This window comes from Chelonia mydas, chromosome 15, assembly GCF_015237465.2.
Source record: "Chelonia mydas isolate rCheMyd1 chromosome 15, rCheMyd1.pri.v2, whole genome shotgun sequence".
Lineage (NCBI taxonomy): Eukaryota > Metazoa > Chordata > Testudines > Cheloniidae > Chelonia > Chelonia mydas.
In genome coordinates, this window is record NC_057856.1 from 21,058,605 (window position 1) to 21,082,292 (window position 23,688).

Here is a 23,688-nt window from a genome sequence, read left to right on the forward strand (position 1 = left end):
CCCTCTAGCCTTACTTTCAAAGTTACAACAAAACAGGGATAAACCTCCCTCCAGCAAAGGGAAAATTCACAAGTTGGGAAAACAAAGATAAACTAATACACCTTCCCCGGCTGTACTTACAATTTCTGTAATAAGAAAAGGAGTACTAGTGGCACCTTAGAGACTAACCAATTTATTGTAGCTCATGAAAGCTTATGCTCAAATAAATTGGTTAGTCTCTAAGGTACCACTAGTACTCCTTTTCTTTTTGCGAATACAGACTAACACAGCTGCTACTCTGAAACCTGAATTTCTGTAATATGAGAGACTGGTTCAGAATAGTTTGGAGGACATGGATTGATGTCCAGTCCCTCTTAGTCCCAAGAGCGAATGAACAAAGAACCCAAAACAAAGCCTCTTCCCCCCCAGATTTGAAAGTATCTTTTGTCCCCATTGGTTCCTTTGGTCAGGTGCCAACCAGGTTATTTGAGCTTCTTAACCCCTTACAGGTAAGGAGGAATTTTAGGCTACCCTTATGGTTATGACACATGTAAACAGATAGTTCCTGTCTATTACTATACTATTACCATTGATTCAGATATCAAAAGTGAATATTAACATTTAGATTAATCTTAGGTGAAATAATTTCATTGTCCATATGTCTCTTTAAAGTTTGTGATAAAAATGGATAAATTACCATATGTTAATCCATGCAGTTAATTACCAGTGATATTTGGGAAACAGAAGGTTACATCAAAAGCCTATTGTTCACCCAGGACTGCATGGTCAAGAGGCTGCTAGAAAACTGTATAAAAGGCTCGTGGGACCTGATCCTTTCATCTCAGATGTGCTTGATGCTGTATGTAGGGGAAGCTTGAGTCGTAAGACTGAGATCTCCATTCCCACCTGGATCACCCTGAATATGAACATTGGACTATAACGTATGAACCAATTCTGAAATGATTCTTTTACAAAGCTCACCATCTCTACTATAAAACCTATCTCAGAATGGTACTCATATCTGTATGTATGCTGATCTTTTAACCAATACTCTTTTCTTATTAACTAAAATATTGTTTAAAAAGAATTGACTATAAGCATGTATTTGTGTAAGATCTGAAATATTCATTAACTTGGGAGGTAATAAGAAAAGGAGTACTTGTGGCACCTTAGAGACTAACAAATTTATTTGAGCATACGCTTTTGTGAGCTACAGCTCACTTCATCGGATGCTGAAGTGAGCTGTAGCTCACAAAAGCGTATGCTCAAATAAATTTGTTAGTCTCTAAGGTGCCACAAGTACTCCTTTTCTTTTTGTGAATACAGACTAACACGGCTGCTGCTCTGAAACTTGGGAGGTAATGTGTACAATCCTTTGGGATTGGTAAAACTTTCTTAGATGATGAATAAGATTTTCAGTATCCTCATCATATTTGACTTGGGTGTCTGGATGGAGGCCTAAGGCTGGATTGCTTTAAGGGAACTGTGGTTTGGCGTCTGGGTAACCAGTAAGGTATTATAGAAGCTGTTTTGAGGCTAGCTTGGTGGATCTAAGTACTGGAAGGACCACCAGCTTTGGGAATTGTCCGCCCCATTCTGTGCAGATTGTCCTAATTAAGTAACCTCAGTGTGGCTCCCCTGCAACCCCAGTCATAGCAGCTATTGCCGTCCATGTCTGGAGCAAATTTGAAGCAATTTCACAGTCTTAGATTCTGCTTTATCTCCCCTGAAGACGTGGTGAAAGTGCAACGAAGAGTTCTGCACTGATTGTCTGAGCCATGAAGCGTTTTGCTATCCCTAAGATAAAGCTCTCTTCCTGTAAGAATGCATGTTACATTGCATTGATACCTCAGTGGGAGAAAATGAGGTGTAATCAGGTGAAGTAATTAGCCCGAGCTCTCCAAGTCCCTGATTCTGCTCCCCTTGGCAAAACCCCCACTGATGTCAGTGGCGCACACAGACCTCCAATCCAAAGACATTCAGTGCCAAGGCTGGGTCTAGAACCCAGGAGTCCTGCTTCAACCGGCTCTTGATCATGCTGCCCTTTACCTGCTGATGTCACCCTCTGCGCTGGAAAGCTAATATTTGCATAGCTCCGCCCCCACCTCAACACAACCCTCCTCACAGCGGGTGGTCCTGGCGCTTCCCCCCACAGCTGTGATTGAGTCAGCAGCGCGGAGCATGCGCAGAGCGGGTTTGGGCTGGGGTGGTTGCCTTGGCAGCAGGCATAGGAAGAGGGGGATTTGAGCCGCGGACTGTGTGAGGGGAGGCGGCGCGGCCCGTCCACTGAGCCGCGCCGAGGAGGAGGCTGCGGCCGCCGCGGCGGCGGCGAACGAGTAACGGTGTGAAGCGCGGGCGAGCCGCCGAGCGGCTGCGGGGATGAGGGACCGGCTGGCTGAGCTGACAGCGGTGAGGGGGCTGGCTCAGGGACCGGGGAGCGGGCCGGGGTGCGGGGCAGGCCGGGAGGGGTAGCGGGCGGAGGGGGTGCTGGAGGGGACAAAAAGCAGCGAGTCAGGGACAGCGTGGGGTGGCAGGGGCTCCGTGGGGAGGGCTTGGCGGTCAGAGATGGGGACCTTCGCGAGCCTCTGTGCTAAGATCCGCTTAGGCAACGCCCCAGACACGTCCCTGGAGGCAGCGAGGTCTCTGAGCCGCTCCAGGCTCCTTTCCAGCTCCCGTCTCTGGGAGGAGGAGGAGGAGGCGGGATATCCACTCTTGAGAGATGGGGAGACGTTTCGAAAGCTCTTGGGGCTCCTCGTACAAACTTCAAACCCTGTGGGTTTTTTTGAGGCGGGGGGGTGAAGACCCTCCCCCATACCCAAATGTTAATATTTGAGTGACAGAGGAAACGGGTAATAATTTTTGTGTGCTTGAATTATCTACCGTGAGATAGTAAATGCAAGAGTGAAATTAAGGGCTTTGTCTCTTTTTGTTTGTTTTAAGTTATCCCATTAAGAAATAAGATGTCTAAGTCAGCTGTATGTTTTGTATATATTTACAAAGTGGTAGTTCAATATGTTTCTGTATTCTTTTCCTTCCTCTCATTCTTATCCTGAAAAGAAGAGAGGGTGGAGTTTGGGGAGAATGCCTTTTGTTTGACTTCAGCAGGATATGGCTCCAACAAAATAAGAATGTTTTGATTATATTTCAGAAGGGGAAAAATGGAGAATGCAGATCAAATGGAGTTTCTGTAATCAGTCAGGGCTCCAGGTGTGTACAGGAGTTCACTTATGCCAAGTTGCTTGCAGGACTGGGTACCAGTTGACTTAAAAATAATGTATTCTGGAATAGAAAAAACTCAACTATTGAAATTGTGCTTGTAAATAGAATAAGTAGTCTCTTTCCTCTATTCTCTGTACGGGTGGGAGGCCTTTTGGAATGCTTATTACAGTAATCTTAACCAGAAAAGACTGTGTGTCAGGATTGTCGTTGTCCTAATGAAAAGTGTATTTTTTTCAGGCGATTTTCTTCTTCCTCCAGTCAGTCAGTCAGTCAGTCAGTCTCTCTCTCTCTCTCTCTCTCCTTTTTTTTTTTTAACTCTAAACCTCCATTCTACAGATTATATGGTGTCAAATTATAATATAGTGCACACTTTTAAAAGGGGGCAGGGAGAGAAGAAAGCAGCAACAATCTGAATTAGATCTGTGATACTTAGCATATTCAAAGCCCAGTCTGACGGGGAATGGGAGGGGAAGCAACAATGTTGTTTTCATTTAGAACAGAGTTAACTTTGACATTTAATTTAAAAAAAATACTATCCATTTGTAGTAGTTTGTAGGTTAGCATCTAGTAATGCTTCACTCAAAGACACATGAAACAGGTATGACACTTGTGTAATTATGACTTTAGAGTAAACACTATGTGTAGTAGTAAAATACTTCATACTTGCCTTAGTGTAACTCAAGTACAGTCTATAAAATTCATTTTAAAATCCCGAGGTGCTTGTTATGGATTGACCTGCATACAATTTTTCAGTGTTTCAACACTTATTTTAGTCCGAAGAGCAAAAACCATCGAAACCCAAACTTTATCACTTAAAAATGTGTAGCTTTACTTTCTGAGACACATGTAAAACAGAACACATGCTGGATGATATCATGTAGGCTAAATTAACTTCAAGAGAAAACTTGGACAACCAAGTCATCACCCTCTCATCTCCCCAAAATTTTCCTCACTGTAATATCACAAATGACAAGTTTTTGCTAATATTAATGAGTGTTTTCATCACTACATCAGCTTTTTTGTCAGAGTGCATTTCTGCTTTTTTTTCAAGCACAGAAATGATGGGTTTGGTTTTTTGTTTTTGTTTTTTAAGTCTCCACCGGGAGAAATCGTGTGAGCTATATGAATGTTGTTACCTATGTTTTTAAGCCTGTCTTTGTTTTAATATAGCTTCACTGCCTTTTGATTTTAATAAATATTTTAGCTGAAGTGTAATAGGATTATATTCTGTAGTTTTTAAACAGTAACCTGCCAAAGCCTGCGGAACCTTCAGGAATCACTTAGCATTCCTACATGAGGGAAAGGAGTTAGTTTATAAATAAGCAAATTATCAATTTAGTGTAAAATAGTCTATTTCCCACTGCCAATGTGCTTGATATGCTGCATAAATAATTTAAGACGTCATGGTGTTCTATCCAGTCTACGTTAATACATTTAGTGAAAATACTTCAACCACCTTGGGAAAGCGTCTATCCTAGATTCTCTGTAGTTAAATTTAGGACTTCTAATTTTTGGTTGCTCTTTAAATATTACTGAGAGCAAATGTTCTATTTTTGTCAACTATAATATTAAGTTATTTATGGGGGTTGTGGTTTTTTAAATAGATAGTACATTAATTTGATAAGGTTAACAGGTATTTCCCTATTGGTAAGTCTGGTCTCTAGACAAATAAAATTATGGAATTTTTGGATTGGTTGGCGACACTAGCTAAAACAGTTCCTAAAGCGGAACAAATGTGAAAAGAGCAACTGGAACAGTCAGATATGAATGTACATAGTTTTCCCTCATTGAACTGAGGAATACCCAGTAGTCACACATGTCCTTCCAGAGGAAAACGGGCCTGGATGCGTTTGTTGTTTTTTGTGGGGGGTTATGTCTTATTTCTCTTGTAGGGATATTTCCAAATTATTCTTGGCAGTTTTGTAATGTCTGCTCTGTGGATGGTTAAAACTGAAAATGATCTTTTTTTGCATCCCAGGAAAGAATTGAACTGCACTGGAACTCAAGTCCAAAGCTTTGTGTTAAATATCTTTAACCCTATTCCAATTCAGTCTTGGATTCCTTCTACCTGCCCCACCAAGGGAATAGTAATAAATTTTAGAAATCTTGTATTTTTATAGTCTGTATTAAAATAACAAGCTCAGAATACACATGCAATATAAAGGTTTAAAATCCAATGAGCGTTTAATAATCTGTTCAATAAAATGTGCAAACCTTTTTCTTTCTATTTTAAAAAGTCATTCTAAAAAGTCTAGATATAAACCTTCTCTTTTTTTAAGGAAGCTAAATGTTTGGTGTATTTTTTTCTCAATTTGGTGTAAAGCTTACCATTCTATTATCTGTCATGTCTGCTTTGAGCTTTGTTTGCATCATGTTAAATGCATCCTGCCATCTTCGTAAACCTACCCTGTGTCTTTTTCTTTATCAGTGTAACTGATGCCTTTGGGAAATACATTTTTATTTATTTATCGTGCTTTAGTTTTAAAATATAAAGGGATTGTAACTTGGTGAACAGAACTGAAGATATTGATAGTTTCTTAATACAATGCATCTTAAATGTACATGAAGCAATTTATGTTAACTAATGACTGGTAAAATATGTTTGGGAGTATGGGGCTGGGGGGAGAGAAGAAATGAACTACAAATGCCTGGAATACTGTGGTAACTGATAGAATTGCAACAGTACAAAGAACATGAAAAACCATTCAACTTGTGGACAGGATTCCTTTGCTTAGAGAAAATAGTTGGGTGGCTTTCTTTGAATTCAGTTTACTTAGTTCCTTTGCTTAAAAAAAATAGAGATTCTGTGGAGATGAGTGTTTAAAAACATTTTTAACTGTTCGATAATATCAAAACATAGCGATAAACCTATTAAACTGTCTGTAGATTGATAAATTGGCAAGTCTTTTATTCAAGTGTCAGTGTAAATAGGTCTCTGTACACTTTAACATCACATATTTTAAGACCTTTCCGATCTGTGCATATTGATTGATATCTGGATCAGTGCTTTTTGGGGAATCTGACTCTCAGTGTTTCATATGGTGTGGTTGAAGAAATGCTTTAATTGTTAAAATTTGCAGGCAGAAATTGATATTAATGAAAACTTAGAGTTGAGAAATCAAGTATAAATATTAAATATATATTTTTACAGTCTTACATTAAGATACACTACGATATATATATAATATGTAAGTAATTACATATAGAAAATGTTACATATGTTAACAGAAGTTTATTTAGGTTGCAAAGTCAAGGCACTTGAAAGATAGGAAGTGCCAGTTTTATGGTTGCCTATGCAACCTCTCTTCTGCTCCCTTGTGTACTCGTCCTATGTACTGAGAGAGGCATGGGTGTTATGATAAAAATAGTTTGTGTTCATGTAATGACTAGCCTGTATATTGCATAAGGTTGTTGAATTAAGGTTGGATGGGCAACCACAAATCTAGCACTTTAAATCTTTCTAGTGTTAGATTTTTGCAACCTAAATAGCTTTCTTTTTAATGTAGGTTTTTAGTATGCAGCTTCCCTATGCTTTTTAAAGGGGGGAAAGTTTTTTTTTTTTTTTTTTAAATTGCATATATATAATAGAACTTTGTATTGTAGCTCCTGGCCCATTTGGTGCCACAGAAGGTTAAGGAGAATGGGAGCCATGGCCTTGTGCCTGACCGTAAGGAAACCTAGTTTATCTCTCTCTTTCCTCTCCCTTCCCCAGCTTATAGTTATTCCAGGAGCTCCCAGGTGATCCTGTGCTTATTTTCCTGCCATTCATCTCTCTGAGATAAACAGTTCCTATATGGTAAAAGTTCATATTGGGAATTAAACTGTGTATGAAACAATTCATGTTAATTGATTTAAACATAGTTTGATCCAATTCACTCTCTGTCCAAGCTGTTTAACTTGCACTAGTCTGAACCAGCCTTAAACCATGTATGTGGTGATGTTTTTAATGTTCTAAAATAAAGATTCAGTAAATGGGTCCTAGCCCAGAGTTAAAAGGGCCAACAGCCTCAAGTATTTTTAATGGGAGCAGTGGATCTAGCATAAATAGACAGAGGACATCATTATCCATGATTGTCAAGCTGGAATTTTACAGGACTGCTATTTTAATGCACAGTCCTCTTAAAGAAGAGAGAATTAAAAGTGAGCAGTGAGTAACTGATGTGGACACAGTGGCAAAATGAGAACACCCATATGCATGCAATTAAGCACTAGGCCTCAATTTTCGTTAAACTTTAACACTGGGGAGGGGTTGCTACTTGCCATCTCCCTTACTCTCCTGTACTAGGCATTTAATTGGTTACAGTGCAGGGGTCACAGGTTTCTTTACCATAAAGCCCATAACTAGCTTAGTGTTACAGGGCTCTTTATTATATAATCCATAACTGGGTTAGTCTCCTCAGAGTACCCACCAGTACTCAGCTCTCTCTGAGGCCTAGCTCTCTCCTGCTGCAAGGGGGAATTTCGATTTAAATATCTGAAACTGTGAAATTTACTATTTTTAAAATCTGCTGACCTTGAATTGGACCAAAATGGACCGTGAATTTGGTAGGGCCCTACCTATAACACAGTTATTAATAAGTTAGCTTAGTTGCAACCTAACTTCAGCTATAGCCTTTGCACAAGATTTCAATGAGTCTTAACTAAATGGAAAGTTTAAAGATAGTTTATTCCATTATTAAGATCCTTCAGATGCTAAATTTCTTAAATGATCCAGTTTTAACACACAAACTAATTAAACAGGCTTTTTTATAAATTTTCAGAAAATTTATTTTATACTCAGTAAATTTGAGGAGAATATGCTGTGTTTTTCATACTAACAGGTTGAATCCTTGTTTCAAGGGCAAAATGGAACACAACCTCAACCTTAAGTATGGAGATAGAGCTAGTGCCTTTATAATAATATGATCTCGCCCCTGGGTAGAGTTGGTGTTGTAGACAGGCCTCTTTTGTGGAGGGAGGATAATAAAAACTGTAGGTTTCTGCTCATTTTAATTTGGACATTATAGCTCCCCTTGAACGTGGAAATTGGATTGCTTATCATGCTAGCATAGGCATTGGGCTCAGGTGGCTTCTCAGAATTTGTGGGGAGAAAGAACCATAGTAGAAATACAAATATTAACTTTCATTTATCATTTATGACACTATTACAGTAAAAGCTTTGTTATCCAGCATGTTGGGGGAACGGGGATGCGAGTTAGTCAAAAATTCCGGTTAACTAATAGTTATACTTACCAATGGAATACCAATTTTCAAAGAATTAGAATACAATAAAATGAATACACTATAAAATAGTATACAGCTACTCACCAATCCAGTAGTAGTCCTGCACTGCCAAGTGATTGGTTTCTTGAAGCACTTAGGTGTACTGTATACAGGTAAAGTTTTCTATACAATAGGTTATCTTATGACGCTACATATTACTGTGAGCAGCACGTGGAGTACACCCAGATCACTAAAAATACACTTAACAGTAAAACTGTACTGAACATAATTTAAAACATAATTCTGAATCATAAAAGAAAAACATAATTTTTTCTTTTATGATTCAGAAGGCACTTCAGGATCTTGCTGTGCCTCAGGGTCATCATTATCACTGTGGATGTAGAAGGTGTAGGAGATTAGGCTGAATCTGTAATGACCCTATGACACCACCTGGATGCTGCTTTTTTGAATAAATCCCTGATAGCAGCTTGCTTGTCTTCTGCCTCTTTTGCATAAAAGTACAGTGCAGAATGTGGAATTGCATAACCTCCTGGGCAATATACTAGTCCCGATTATTAGACTGAAGATTTGTATTGGGAGATATCAGAAATGCCAGTTAATAGAGCTTTCTGGTTGATAAAGTGCCAGATAACACAGTTTTTACTATTATGTTTTAGTCCTTATGTTGAATAAGATATTTATCTTTTAACATATGTGATAAAGCAGTGATGGAAAGATATAGTAGATCTTGTTGTCATCAGTGGGTGTAGGCCTCATTGGACACTGTGATGTAATGTTAAAATTGTTTTTTATAGAAAACTTTGTAATACACGAACAGCCTTGGATGGGCACAATGAACACATCTGAATGAATGTAGGATGTCAGTTCTGAATGGAGCACCCAAGAACTAAAGGTAGTAGGCAGAGGTTGACACCATTTTCTTCTATTGGCTAAGGTGTTCTTGGACAGAGATTTGGTTGACTAATTTATTGAGAAGGCAGTTACATCATTTTTGGTACATGATTTTGTGAGAATAGTTGACACACCCTCATATCTGGAAATTAGTGAAGTAGGCTGTTATCCTACCTGATGTGAATGGCCTTCTCAGGTGAAAATATCTTCAGTGCTTATGTCAGTCCACTAGTATCTTTGTAAAATGTGGGTTATGATACAGAAACTGCAACTTTTGGTGGGTGGTTTTGGTGGTGGGGGTGGTTTTGAATCCTAAAGTCTGTAAAATCCACAGTAGGTTTTCTTTTTGGTCTGAGGTATTTTGTGTAAAGGGAAAAAAATACTCTAGCTTTTGAAATTTTATACTGGTCAGATGTAGTTTTCCCCAATGTGTCTACTTGTTTATCTTTTAGATTACGAGCCCCTTTGTAGCAGAAACTGTGCTCTTAAATGTTTGAAAAGCACTTAGCACATAATGGGTGATATTACACATAGACTTCTTCCATGTTCTTATGTATTTATTAGATAGGACAATAAATTTGACAGTAGTGCATAGTGGATCCCTATGATATATCTTCCAGTGCTTTGCTTTGTCTGTTTATACATATCTCAAGGATTCAGGATTTTGCTAATTCCTATGGGAGACTCTTCCATAGTTTTATAATTATCATTAGGATTTTTTCCTTACTAAACTTTACTTGATTTCATCCTATTATTCTTCGTTTTAATCCATTGTACTATCTACATTTCCTGGGTGTTTACAACTTTCAAATATAATATCTGAGGAGTTGTCATTTTTTTCCTATCACCGGTTAGCTGTCACTTAGCCAGCCTATCTCATACATATTTAAGGTGTAATATAGACCCAAATCCTGAAAACATTTATGCATATGCTAAACTACTACTGTGAATAGTCTCAGTGAAAACAGGAAAGTTAAGTATGTATGTAAATGTTTGCAGGATTTGGGCCATAGTAACATTTTTTCCAGTGACTTCTAACTTTTGGAATGTTTTCTGTTGAGGAAGGGAAAAAGAGAAAAATATAATATAAAAATCAAATATTTGATTTTTATATTATGATTTTAGCTTGAACACTAAGAATTGTTTAATTGGGAAAATATATTGAACTGTAACTATACGGGAGAGCTTTTGATATATAACTATTTCCCCAATGTGTCTGTGTTGCAGCAAAAGCTGTTGCATTTCTACTTGCCCAGGAATTATAAGTATGGCAGAGGAAACATTAGCTTATATTGCTCATGTTGTCTGCTTATATTGCTCATGTTCACTGCTAATGTTGGCTGCTATGGTGAAGATTTAGAATGGAAAGTGTAAATGGAAAGAGGGCAAAGCGGTAGTACTTAGTCATAGCTTTGTTGCTAAGCTTATTTAACTAGAAGTAATCATTTGTTTAATTCTGCTTCAGAACATGTCCCTGTGCTTCATTTTGTAGGCGTGCTCAAATTAAATACCTTTTTTGTTTTGTTTTACAGTGTAAAAAAAATGAAGATGGAGAGACAACTGTTGTTGTTGAAAAAGATCATTTTATGGAGGATTTCTTCCAGCAGGTAAAATGAAACAAGGGGCAGATAATTTTCTCCAACACTTACCTGTTTAAAATATGTGTAATAGTCTTGGTAATGTTTTTTTTCTTACTATTCAACTTTTTTAAAAAAGCGTTTTTAATACCATATTCTGTAAATTATTCCTGTTTCCTTCTGATCCGAAATAAACTAAGCCTTACCTTTTGTTATATCAACCATCTTTGTCAGTTCAGGAGGGAAAAGTTGAGGCATCATAATATAAAGAAAATGTGGATTATATAAAAATAATACTGCAGAAATTATAGCGTATAACCATGATGGCTAAAATCACTATACAAAACCAAACAAATAGCAAAACTGAGAGTACTATTTGCCAATATATTGCAGGACTTCCTACTAAAATCACTCTAGCACAACTTCCCTCTAGGAATGTAAAGTAGAAACATAGCTACGTTCTCACCAGTCTTACTTTAGTGTATAGTGTCAAACACATATACTTAACAGGTATTTCAGGTAGATCATATAACTGAGTGAAGCTTTGCATTGTTTTTGATGGATGGAAGCTCTCATGTGGTAGTTAGGTATTTGATTTATTTTAAGAAGTGCTGCTCTGTGCTAGAGCAAAAAGGTTGTAGTAAAAATGTGAACAGATACTACAGAGCAAGAGATATTTCAGCAAGAAAATCATATGTATGTTCAGGATTATGTTTTAATCGTGTTCAAAGAAATTGCATAATATACGGGGGGACGTTACTTTTTTCAAAATTAACTTAATTCATGCTTAACTGGGGAAATTTTACAATTCTAGATTCTAAGGACCTCACCCCTTCTTGTCACCTGTCTAAATGGGCCATCTTGATTATCACTACAAAAGTTTTTTTTTTTTCTCCTGCTGATAATAGCTCATCTTAATTAGCCTCTTACAGTTTGTATGGCAACATCCACCTTCTCTGTATGTGTGTATAATTATAACTTCTTACTATATGTTCCATTCTATGCATCCGACGAAGTGGGCTGTAGCCCACGAAAGCTTATGCTCTAATAAATTTGTTAGTCTCTAAGGTGCCACAAGTACTCCTGTTCTTTTTGCAGATGCAAACTAACATGGCTGCTACTCTGAAACCTATCTTAATGCACTAACTTATTAAAACAACAACAAACGTAACCAAAAAAAGCAAGATTTTATGGTCTCCAATAGGCTTAGCCTTAAACTTATGCCTAATTACAAAAACAAGTACCTTAACTACATTACTTTAATTCAGAAAAATGTGAAACAATGAAATGAAGTTCTCAAAAATGAAAGAATAATTACCACCTTCTTTAGCAATGTTATATTAGCATTCAAACCTAAACAGTTATAAAAGAAAAATGAAATTAAACAAATGAAACAAACACATAGCAACTACAAAAGAAAGGCAGCAAGCCAACGCTTCAAGGATCTTGCTTTTTATTATCACTTTTTTTTCTTTATCAGCTTCAACTGCTTCATCTATATCAGGGGTCTCAAACTCAATTTACCTTAGGTCCAGTGCCAGTCCTCAAATCCTCCCAGTGGGCCGATTGGTGTTCACGCCACCTCTCAGCCCGTTTCCCACTCTTTTCCGTCGCTCCCTTGGCCTCATGCCGCTCCAGCTGACTCTGCCCAGCGACTAGTGATGTTGTCTCCATGGCTGACTCTGCCCAGCGACTAGTGATGCTGTCTCCATGGCTGACTCTGCCCAGCGACTAGTGATGGTATCTGTCCCGCTCCCCAGCCAGTGGGAGCTGTGGGGGGCTGTGCCTGCAGCAGACAGCTGGCAGCTTGGCTGCCTGGGTCTCTCCTTCACAGCTTGGCGGGCAACAGCAGGGATAGGGAACTGCTTGCAGGGAGCTGAGCCACCCGAGGTGAATGACACGTTGCCGCGTGCAACCACTGGGAGGGTCACAGGAGCAGCAGGATGGAGCAACATTGGAGGGAGGGGCATGTGAATCTCTCCTGCCCCCTCCTTCCCCCCTTCGGCTGGCAGCCATGAGGGCCAGATGAAATAATTTTTTAAAAACTTTCTGTGGGCCGCAGTGGGGAGGTTCTCGGGCTGCAGATGGCCTGTTGGCCAGCACTTAGAGACCCCTGGTTTAAAACATGCTTAAGGTTAAGGATATGATTGAGTGCTGATCTGAATAGGAAAGATTTTCTGAACTGGTGTTTCAAATGGTTCCTCAGGTTAAGTCAACTCACCACTAAGTCCCTGAGGTTCCCATGACTTTAATGTACACTGTAAAAGAGAGATCTTTGAAATAGTCAGTCTATTCACAATACAAAAATTCCAACCCAAAATACATAAGTCAAATTTGTTTGGTAGAAACTTCCTTTACTATATCTTGCCTTCGGTTTCAGGTATGTAGGAATTTTCATGCCGGCAGTGACAACATATTCTGTTTTAAGCAATTACTAATGCCAGATACTTCAGAGGAATATTGTGCAATATTGGTGTGGGGGTTGGAAAGATTCTTCCTGACCCTGCCTACTGATGTTAATGTTAAGCATGTAGTTTTTTTAAACCTTAAATTATTTATATTATCTGTGTTAAAATACTGGCAGAACCTGGTCTGTATCTGAAAAAAGGGATTTCCCTTCTCTATATTGGGAAACCATAAATGGATGTACCCTCAGTCTGGGAAAGACACAAATCATGACTGATTGCTCCTTAGATGTAGAAGGTTCTTTGCGTTTTCTCATGGTCTGCATTGTTGGCCCATCAGCATTTGTCCCTGGTATTCAAATCTGAATAACTTTGGTTTGTAATGTAAGAATCTACAATACTGATATTTTTCTTTTGACCTTCATATGGTTTTACGGTATGGCATTTCCTTCCTTTTGACAATCCTTATGACTAGTTATCCTTTCACTCCTTTTGATTCTAAGCATTTCTGATGCATTTCTTCTTCCTAATCTGTTGGTAGTAAATTTTTTTCTAGCATCTTCATTGCCACATTTTTCTTTCCCTGTAGGTTGAGGAACTCAGAAACAGTATAGCAAAAATAGCACAAAATGTGGAAGAAGTTAAGAAGAAACACAGCATTATCTTGTCTGCATCAAATCCTGAAGGCAGTAAGTATTTTACTTTTTTAGATATTTAATATGTATGGATAGTGATCCTGAATGAGTACTCTTAATGGCTATGCAGGCATATTAATTGAAAATAGAACTTTTCAGTAGGAGTGAATATTGCAAAATTTATGAAATATGGTACATTTTTTTTATGCCTCAGATATAAAATAAATTGAAATCGCCCATTTCAGCTTTAAGATCACATTTAAAAGAGGGAATGTCTTCAAAACGTTGTTTCCATAATACTCCAAGAAGCCAGTCTAAAACTTAACCTGATCATTTTTCTAAAAATAACTCAAAGACAACATCTCTTTTCTGTCTGAAAGTGCCTCACATCTCAAGTAAACGACACATTGTTGGAATTGTGAGACTGATTACTCCTTCCTCCATTTTCCAATAATGAGAACCTACTGTCCCACTCAAGCTACTTGACTGTTCTGCAGTAATGGTGAAGTCCCAGATCAGGAGCACCAACTTGGGAAGTAGTAGCCCTCAGCTTAGAGACAAAGGTGCACTTTCAAAACAAAGAACGTTGTCTCCAGTGAAAGCTGCCCACCACCTTGACCTCATCTATCAAAGGAACACATTTACCAGGTATATTGAAGGTGGGCCTTAGGGAAAGAGATATTTGTGATGCTGAGAGCAAAACAAACCACAGAATAAAACGTAAATAACATTGTAAATATAAGTATTCATTATCTAGAGGATAGTAAGACTACTAAAATTATATACTTTTGGATGTGAGTAGAAGAGTTTATAAGCTAATTTCTTTCCATTCACTAGTAGGCTTTTTCTACCAACTGGTATTCTGTTCTAAATTTTCTTTTGGTCACAGTTCTGTTTTCCCCCTTTCTTTGTTTTGAAATGAATTAGTATGAATTCATGATGGGGGGGAGGGGGGAGAGAAAGGAATTTTTTGTTTTTTTAAATTTAAACTTGATGGGGAAGGGCTCTGTTCACATCATCATGTAATGAATCTTCAAAACTGGTTGCTACTAAATAACTGTTTAAACCTCCTCATATTGGTTTTCTAAGAAATCACAATGATATTTACTCCATTGTTCTGGAACCAGTACAAACACATAGCTTAGAGGCAGCCCTTACCCCAAAGAACTTGAACTCTAATTTAAGGCGAGAGTCAACAAATGGGTTTAAACAAACTCTTGGAATGTTTGGAGGCAGTAGGATGCAGAAAACCATGATAGGTGCACATAATTACATAAACTGGCAATGTACATGGTTGGCAGGCTTCAAGATAGACTTTTTAGAAGATATGAAAATAAGATGGGCACAGTTCTTGGATCATACTGAGCTGTATTTGACTTAAGAATCAAGGTGGGGGATGGGTGCAAAGCTACATTTAAGAGGTGGCAGGGGCCTGAATTAACTCCAGGTTGAATTTAGAACAGTCCCACAGTTGCACCCAGCTGCATTGTCCCCGTTGATGGCCATTCTGGCAGCTGGGGATCACTGAAGCACTCTGGCCACACTCCTTATGCCAATGGCTGTAGGGGTGGTATAGGGTTGGATATGCCACTTGAGGATTTACTCTATACTGGGGGAATCCTTAGTTGGCCTCTTAGACCAGCTTTACAGCCCCTTTGCAATGTCAGTAGCCCAAATGGGTCTTACGGGACCTGATGATTGGCCCAAAATAGTCATATTGGTAATCCCTATCTTAAATTTGTTTTGAAGCTTCCTTTGGTCAAGTTTATAACACTCTCTTTTTAATGGATGAAAGGATCAGATGTACATAATTTCAGTATCACTGCCTATATGCATGTTTTGCATTTGTAGTTGTGTACACAAACTACTTTTCAGTGGTGAAGAATTACTGTTTTGCCCATTTGTGAATCCTTAATCTTTTAAAACTTTGTTTTCAACCTGAATACTTACAATAACATCTGTGTATTTATTGCAAAGAAAATTATACACATAAGACACTGCTTTCATTTGAATGGTACTGATAACGTTTACTTTCACTCAATGTTTCTCTCATACACTTACTGTAATTATTGAAGTGTTATTAATAGCTAGATACTGTTTTCACATGCAGGAGTCAATGTGCGGTCATTGGTGAGAAATAGCCTTTATAATATAAAATTGCCTTCAGAATCAGTGGAAGATGCTGACATAGAACAAGCTTTGAGAAACTAGTTAAAACTGTAATACTGCATATTTTTAAAAAGCTGCTTAGTTACAACACAGTTGCCTAAAACATCACTTTTATGCATTCTAGGTTTTAAAAAAAAAACAACTCACTTTTCACCCCTCTTTGCAAGTTCAGCATTATTGACCAGAGTTTCCAAAGTGCCCAAGTGACTTAGCACAAGTCTTGCTAACTTTCAGTGGGGTTTGTGCTCTCAAGTAATTTAGGCTCCTTTGAAAATCTCACCCTTAAATGTCTCTAGTGGTATTATTCATAAGCTAATTATAGCTGCCTGTGCTTAGATTCACTGTAGAGGCTTAGCTAAATCTCTCCTTATTAGACTGTATACAGTATTCTCAAGTGAAAAATGGACAGTGCCTGGTACAGTGATGTGATTAGGGGGAAAACAATGAATCAGTGATAGACGGAAGTATAGAATGAACTATTTATAAGAAAGAAAAAAAAAAAACCTACTTGAAAATTTCCCTTAATTAAAAACTCAGTGCACTTTAAGTTGTTGAACTTTAAATTTGGACCAAAAAGTAAATCCTACTTTAAAAAAAGTAACCTTCTTAATGAACTAGATCTGAATTGCTGTGACTTGATTTGGTTAGCGAGTTTATTCGTAAAGTATCCCAAGCTTAAAGACCTTCCATGACAAACATAAACATAAAAAACACTAACCTGCTCCTAATGTGAAATCACATAGGCCTTTTAAAAAATATTGAAACTTAGAGGAAGGACTTTGAATTTGGACATCCAGGATCCTTCTTTGTGTGCCTTCCATTGAATCTCAATGCTGTGACATCACAAGTTTGAGCATACATAGCCCTCAGCTTTCTTGGTTATAAAATTACTATTTGAGTGATCAGTCTCATTTAAAACAAAGTTTATCAGCAATACAATTTATTTCTATTTTTTTGTTTGCCTTGTTAAAATAATTTTAGTGAAGATTATTTTCCCATTTGTCAGCACAAGCAACATTGTATGGGAACTCAAAATATCCTTACTCATATGTGGACATTAATAGATTTAACCTCCTATAAACTTAATTTTGCCATAATATTAGTATTTTGTTTTGATGATATATGCACTAGTCTTGTGTCACACCCAAGGAATCTTTGCTTTTCTGTGTCTGCCTATGCCAACTGAATTTACTGTGTATGTAAAGATTCACAAAGCATTTGTGTTTCCCTTTTGATTTTTCCCACAAACTGGTGGTTACCAGCAGCAGTGAATTTGCACAAATGCTGGAGCAATGATACAAAACTTATCTAAAATTTTCACTGTAGATGCAGATTTAGGGCTTGATTCACTTCTGCATTTCTCGTTTCAATCTGGTGTGACTTCACTGCTTTTATGGCAATGTAACTTCACTAAAACTGGAGTAATGCAGTGGTGACTCAGGCCCACAGCACGTAGTTGATGACAGCAAGAGGAGAGCAGAAAACTTGGTGGGTGGGGAGTATAACTGGTTACTATTACAGGAGGAGATACAACAAATAATTGCAAGTTACAAATTGGCTACTTCAGGGCCACAGCTGCTGGGTGAGGGCGGCTGTTTCTGTAAGATGGTGACCCTGTACTGAAAAGAGTTAGTAGGGACCAGGAAGTCACCAAGGAAAGCAGTCTTGGGTAAGGGGCTGCTTTAATTTTGTTCCAATAACATTGCAGCTGTAGAAGATGGAAAAATAATTTTAAGTTAAAAATAAAAGCTAACTGGATTTTACATGAGCCACAAGTGCATGACAGAATAAAGAGTTCATTTATACTGGCCTGTGATGAAGCTGCTGTGTGAAAGGAGTATGTTTCACTTTTTTTATGATGGCGGTAACGTTTAGAAAAGCTGTGTGTTATGCCTAGAGGAAATGGGAAACTAAGGGAAGGGAAGGAAGTATGTGGAGAAAGCTGTATAATTTCAATGAAATAGTTTCCAAAAACACACAATAGTTTGCTCTAAGGGGAATGTTTTTAAATTACCTTCTCCTCCCCTCCCCCACCCCCGTGTGAAAGACATGAGTTTAAATTTCAAATGTAAGAGGGGAGGAGGGAAAGAAGAATGATAAACTCAAGTTTGTGGTGGCTTAGTAGAAGGTAGTATCTCACTTACATAGCTATAAATACCTGTTTTTTTTTATCTTAAGAGCAGAATTTGCCTGATGGGTTTTAATCTTTAGCTCTGCATATGTATTGTTAATTTAGGATAAAAAGTTTTTTTTTTTAATTTAAGATGTTACTGAACGTTTCCAGAAATTTCTTCTAATGACTATTTGCAACCTGAAACATCAGTTAATTACTATCTTGTCTGACTTGAACTTAGTTCTCCAGAAGAGAAATATGTTTATGGCCAACTTTATATGCTTTTACTTATGGAAATTACAGTACTCAGTGGTACAACTAAAACTTATTAAATTAAATTACACAGTAAAAGACAAGTAGCTAGCTTTATTATTTGAAAATAGTGAACAACATCACACTATATCTGGTAACTTGCATGTTTACTTTCTGTCCTTTGTTTTATTAAATTTGTCTTAGAATTATGCAAGAAACATATTTGCTTCTTTAATAGCTTTAATATGAATTCAAATGAAGGTTCACATGGGGTACTACAAATTATATTATATATTACAAATAAGGTCTGTCTTCTGTTATGGGAGTACATACAAAAATATATATCACCTACAGTTGATAGAAATTTAAGTTACATGTGCACCTGGTATAAACTTCATGAGGTTGGGGAATTCCTTGTGTTTTCTTCTGATTTGTTTTCACTAGGTTTTCTCCAAACACTCTTGTTTTTTGTTTTTAAAAAAAGTCTTTTATACAACATAATTTTCTAATACCTTTCCCCTCCCTCCTTGGGTACCTCTGAGGAACATCTCCTAAGGAAATATAAATGTTATACAACCATCGCAATTATTCAGTGTCAACTATATCTTTCTAAAGACTTTTAGTTTTGTAAGATTCCTTTATCTTCTAGTTACTCATTTTCTAGATCATCCACATGTAGAGTTGCGTGAAATGTTTTTGACAAATAGTATAATTGGACAGGCCAAAAAAGAATGTTTAAGAGCAACTCGCTAAAGAATCAAAGCCTAACCGTAACAATTATTTAAGTACCTTAAAAATAGGAAGCCGCCAAATAACAAGTGGGGCCACTGGACGATTGAAGTGCTAAAGGAGCACTCAAAGAAGATAAACCCCTTGCAGAGAAGCTAAATTAGTTCTTTGCATCGGGCTTCACTGCAGAGGATGTGAGGGAGAGTCTCACACCTGAACCATTCTTTTTAAGTGACAAATCTGAGGAACTGCCCCAATTTGAGGGGTCAGTGGAGAAGGTTTTGGAACAAATTAATAAATTAAACAGTAATAAGTCACCAGAACCAGATGGTCTTCACCCAAGAGTACTGAAGGAAATTGCATATGAAATTGCAGAACTACTAGCTCATACGTAACCTATCGCTTAAATCAGCTTCTGTACCAGTTGACTGCAAGATAGCTAATGTGACAAGCAATTTTTTTAAAAGGCTCCAGAGGCAATCTGGGTAATTTACAGTCTGGTAAGACTAATTTGAGTAGCAGGCAAATTAGTTGAAACTATAGTAAAAAACAGAATTATCAGATACATAGATGAACATGATTTGATGGATAAGAGTCAGCACAGCTTTTGGAAAGGAAAATCATGCCTCACCAATCTATTCATCTTCTTTGAAGGGGTTAACAAACATATGGACGTGTGTGGTCCAGTAAATATAGTGTACTTGGACTTTTCAGAAAGCCTTTGACAAGGTCCCTTAAGGCTCTTAAGCAGAGTAAACAGTCATGGGATAAGAGGGAAGGTCCTCTCATGTATCAGTAACTGGTTGAAAGACAGGAAACAAAGGGTAGGAATAAATGGTCAGTTTCAGAATGGAGAGCAATAAATAGTGGTGTCCCCCAGGGATCTGTCTGTTACCAGTGCTGTTCAATATATTCATAAATGATCTGTTAAAAGGGGTAAACAGTGAGGTGACAAAATTTGCAGATGATACAAAATTACTCAAGATAGTTAAGTCCAAATGAGACTGCAAAGAGTTACAAAGGGATCTTGCAATATTGAGTGACTGGGCAATAAAATGGCAGATGAAATTTCATGTTGATAAATACACAAAATGCATATTGGAAAACATCCCAGCTATACATACAAAATGATATCTAAATTAGCTGTTACAACTCAAAAAAGAGATTTTCAAATCATTTTAGTTAATTCTGTGAAAACATCCGCTCAATGTGCAGCAGAAGTCAAAAAAGCTAACAGTGTTACGAACCATTAGGAAAGCTTTAGGTAATCAGACTTGGTACGCCTGCACCTTGAATACTGCATGCAGTTCTAGTTGCCTCATCTCAAAAAAGATATATTAGAAATGGAAAAAGTACAGAGAAGGGCAAGAAAAATTAAGGGTGTGGAACAGCTTCCATATGAGGAAACAGGGACTTTTCAGCTTGGAAAAGAGACAACTAAGGAGGGAATATGATAGAGGTCTATAAAATCATGAATGGTGTGGAGAAAGCGAAAAAGGAAGTGTTGTTTACCCCTTCACATAACAGAAGAACCAGGGGTCACCCAATGGAATTAATAGGCAGTAGGGAACATAAGGAAGTACTTCTTCACACAACACACAGTCAACGTGTGGAACTCATTGCCAAGGGATGTTGTGAAGGTCAAAAGTATAATTCAAAAAAGAATAAGATAAGTTCATGGAGGATAGGTCCATCAGTGTCTATTTGCCAAAATGGTAAGGGATACAACACCATGCTCTGGGTGTCCCTAGCCTCTGATTGCCCAAAGCTGGGAGTGGATGATAGTGGATGGCTCCACAAAGTGATCATATCAGCAATCAAACATTACAGCTCAAACATTTTCTGACAAATAATTGTTTTTGTAATTTCAATAACTTTTCCTCGTATAATTGTACCAGCATTCAGGAAGAAATATGGCAGAGAGCCATCTATACTTTAAGCTTTTGTTTGATTGACTTTATGTAAAATCTTGTCTTAATACATAATACAACAAAGATCATGATGCCTTCCTTTTCAGATTTCCTTTGCTGTGGGCCAAAGTAATAGCTTTTAATATAAACTAAAATCCTCTTACATCTAAATCTAAAGAAGTGGTCCCCAAACTTTTCAGGGTTGCATCCCTTACCTCTGTCCACACCCTGACCTGGGTGCCGAGAGCAGGGCCACGGCTTCTGGGGGCAGGATGTGAATGGGTAAGCGAGCCGAGGCTGGGGGCAGGTGTGGGGCTGAGGGCTGAGCAGGGCTGGTTGATGCTCCGTCCCTGCCCTCATGGGGGATGGCTTGCTCGCATGCACACACACACACACACACACCCCCGGCACCCTTTGAACGTTACCCCGCTGTTTGGGGACAACTGATCTGAAGTGTCAGATGGTGTTTCTCTAGAAATACGTTCAAGTCAGAGTCCTCTTTCTGGTTTTGATGCTGAGTATCCAAACGCTTCTGGACAAATGTGGCTTCTCCAGTATTATTTTTCTTTTAGGGGCTATGAAGCTTTAATCTTCGCAGTTTTCTTCTATTAAAGGCACACAAATTAGTGTACTACCCTCTTGCATATCTAACAGAATGATAAACAGGAAAATAGGAGTGAATGTCTGCATTAAGTAAACATGATTAAATTGATATGAGCGGTGGAAAGAAGCTGAAATACAATAGTGATGAACTCCACATTAATTATATAATTGTCTCTCTTATAGAGCTTATTACTTGAGAATCTCAAAGAACTTAATAAAGGAAAACAAGTATTATCCCCTATTTTATAGCTAGGAAAACAAAGCCACAGGGAGAGGGGGAGTGAATTGTCCATGTTTATGCAACAGAGTGGCAAAGTCAGGCATAGAACCCAGATCTCGTCTCCCTGTCCATTGCTTTATGCACAGGACTAGGCAGCTGGCATGGGGCTGACTGAGGTTTCTTGTTCTTTTAAAATGATACAATTTTTAGTGAATTCACGCACCACGCTTTCTCACTAACTTTATTTTACCCGGGTAACTGGAAAGTTAATTAACTTATTGAGCTGCATATAAATGCTGAAAAAGGGTATTTATTAATACATTTTGGGTGCCCTCAACATAATTTAAAATACATCACAAATATCTTAAGTATAGAATAAAATTTAATAAATCCACTACAAGTAAGCAAGGTAACTTAAAGATTCAGGCTGCCCATCCCCTCCAATAACCCTCCACTTGTATAGTTTCCATCCTTTAATGCTTGTAGTCAATTTTAGGTTGTATACCTAAAAGATAGTTTGGATACCTTCCAAAAGGTATACTTGCTCATCAGTATGTCTTAGAATCAATCACTAATTATTCTAAAAGCTATGTTTCACATTTTTTTAAAAAAGGAACAAAGGAAGAACTCGAGGACCTGAACAAAGAAATCAAGAAAATAGCTAATAAAATTCGAGCTAAGTTAAAGGGTAAGTGCAACCCCCCTCCCCCCATGATTTAATTATTATATGGAGCCTTATATATGTATTTGTGATATTAGGAGTGCTCGAACAGTCTCAAGAACTTTGGAATTTGCCCCTCAGTGTAATTAATGGGGTCGATATATGTATATACAAATTTGGTTTTCATAGCTTGTATCATAGTGGGATGTTCCAAACTTTAAGAAAATATAATATATTATTACAGAAAATCTTGGAACTCAGAATGTTAAAATAAGTTTCACTTATTGTATCAAAAATGATCAAGACATGCCCCTTTATCAGATGAAAGAAAAGAATTGTAGATTTAAAATATTTGCCCAGCGTTTAATGTATTTAATCAACAATTAAAAATAAGGGCCATATATTCAAATGGTACAAACTGACATGGAGCTATGCTAAATTACCCCAGCTGAGGTCTGTCCCAAAATTCATATATCTGCTCCTGAGTACTCTTGAAAATCAGGCCCCTTATTTAGCAACTAATTTAGGAGTCTTAATTGTTCAGCATGTGTCAACTCAAACATAACAATGTTTTTTTTCTAGTGCCACTAAATTACGTTAAGGTCATTCTTTTCTTCAGTGATAGATTTCTAGGTTTAAGGGTAATATTTAATAAAATTCTTCTGTCCAGTAAACAACATTTATTATTCAGGTAGTAGTAGCAACCCCAATTTGTTAGGCTCCTTCCAAGCACAAAAGATGACATAATACCCATCAACGAACAGATACTTTTAAAAATTTGTTTTTAATTTGGCTGTGTAAACAGTTATATTCTTAACCTTGCATTCTATGTCATTAATAGATTTAGTTTTTATTATCTGGTGAAAATCTTTCTAAAGAGAAACTACTTTTTTGGGGTAGGAAACAGGAAAACAGTACTAATTATGATTTATAAAATAGTAAATGTTTATGTTAAAACTTTTACTATATGTTGCATTCTTAACACCTTACAGTATGAGTTCTTATATTCTTCCTAGCTATTGAACAAAGTTCTGATCAAGATGGGAATGCTAATCGAACATCAGTTGAACTCAGGATACGAAAAACACAGGTATGATCATAA

The 23,688-nt window shown here is 37.5% G+C and overlaps 1 protein-coding gene across 4 annotated transcripts in view; it reads left to right on the plus strand.

Annotated features, from left to right (window-relative positions):
- The first annotated feature begins 2,137 nt into the window (after positions 1-2,137).
- STX2 (syntaxin 2) overlaps positions 2,138-23,688 on the plus strand; it is a 74,039-nt gene continuing 52,488 nt past the window's right edge. The window contains exons 1-5 of one of the 4 annotated variants that reach the window (XM_037878838.2): positions 2,138-2,388; positions 10,845-10,919; positions 13,884-13,983; positions 22,539-22,613; positions 23,603-23,676. In XM_037878838.2, coding sequence (XP_037734766.1) covers positions 2,359-2,388; positions 10,845-10,919; positions 13,884-13,983; positions 22,539-22,613; positions 23,603-23,676 — 354 coding nt within the window. In that variant the 5' untranslated portion in view covers positions 2,138-2,358. The remainder of the gene's footprint in view (positions 2,389-10,844; positions 10,920-13,883; positions 13,984-22,538; positions 22,614-23,602; positions 23,677-23,688) is intronic. The other 3 variants (XM_043529361.1, XM_037878840.2, XM_037878837.2) reach the window with 3 other exon arrangements.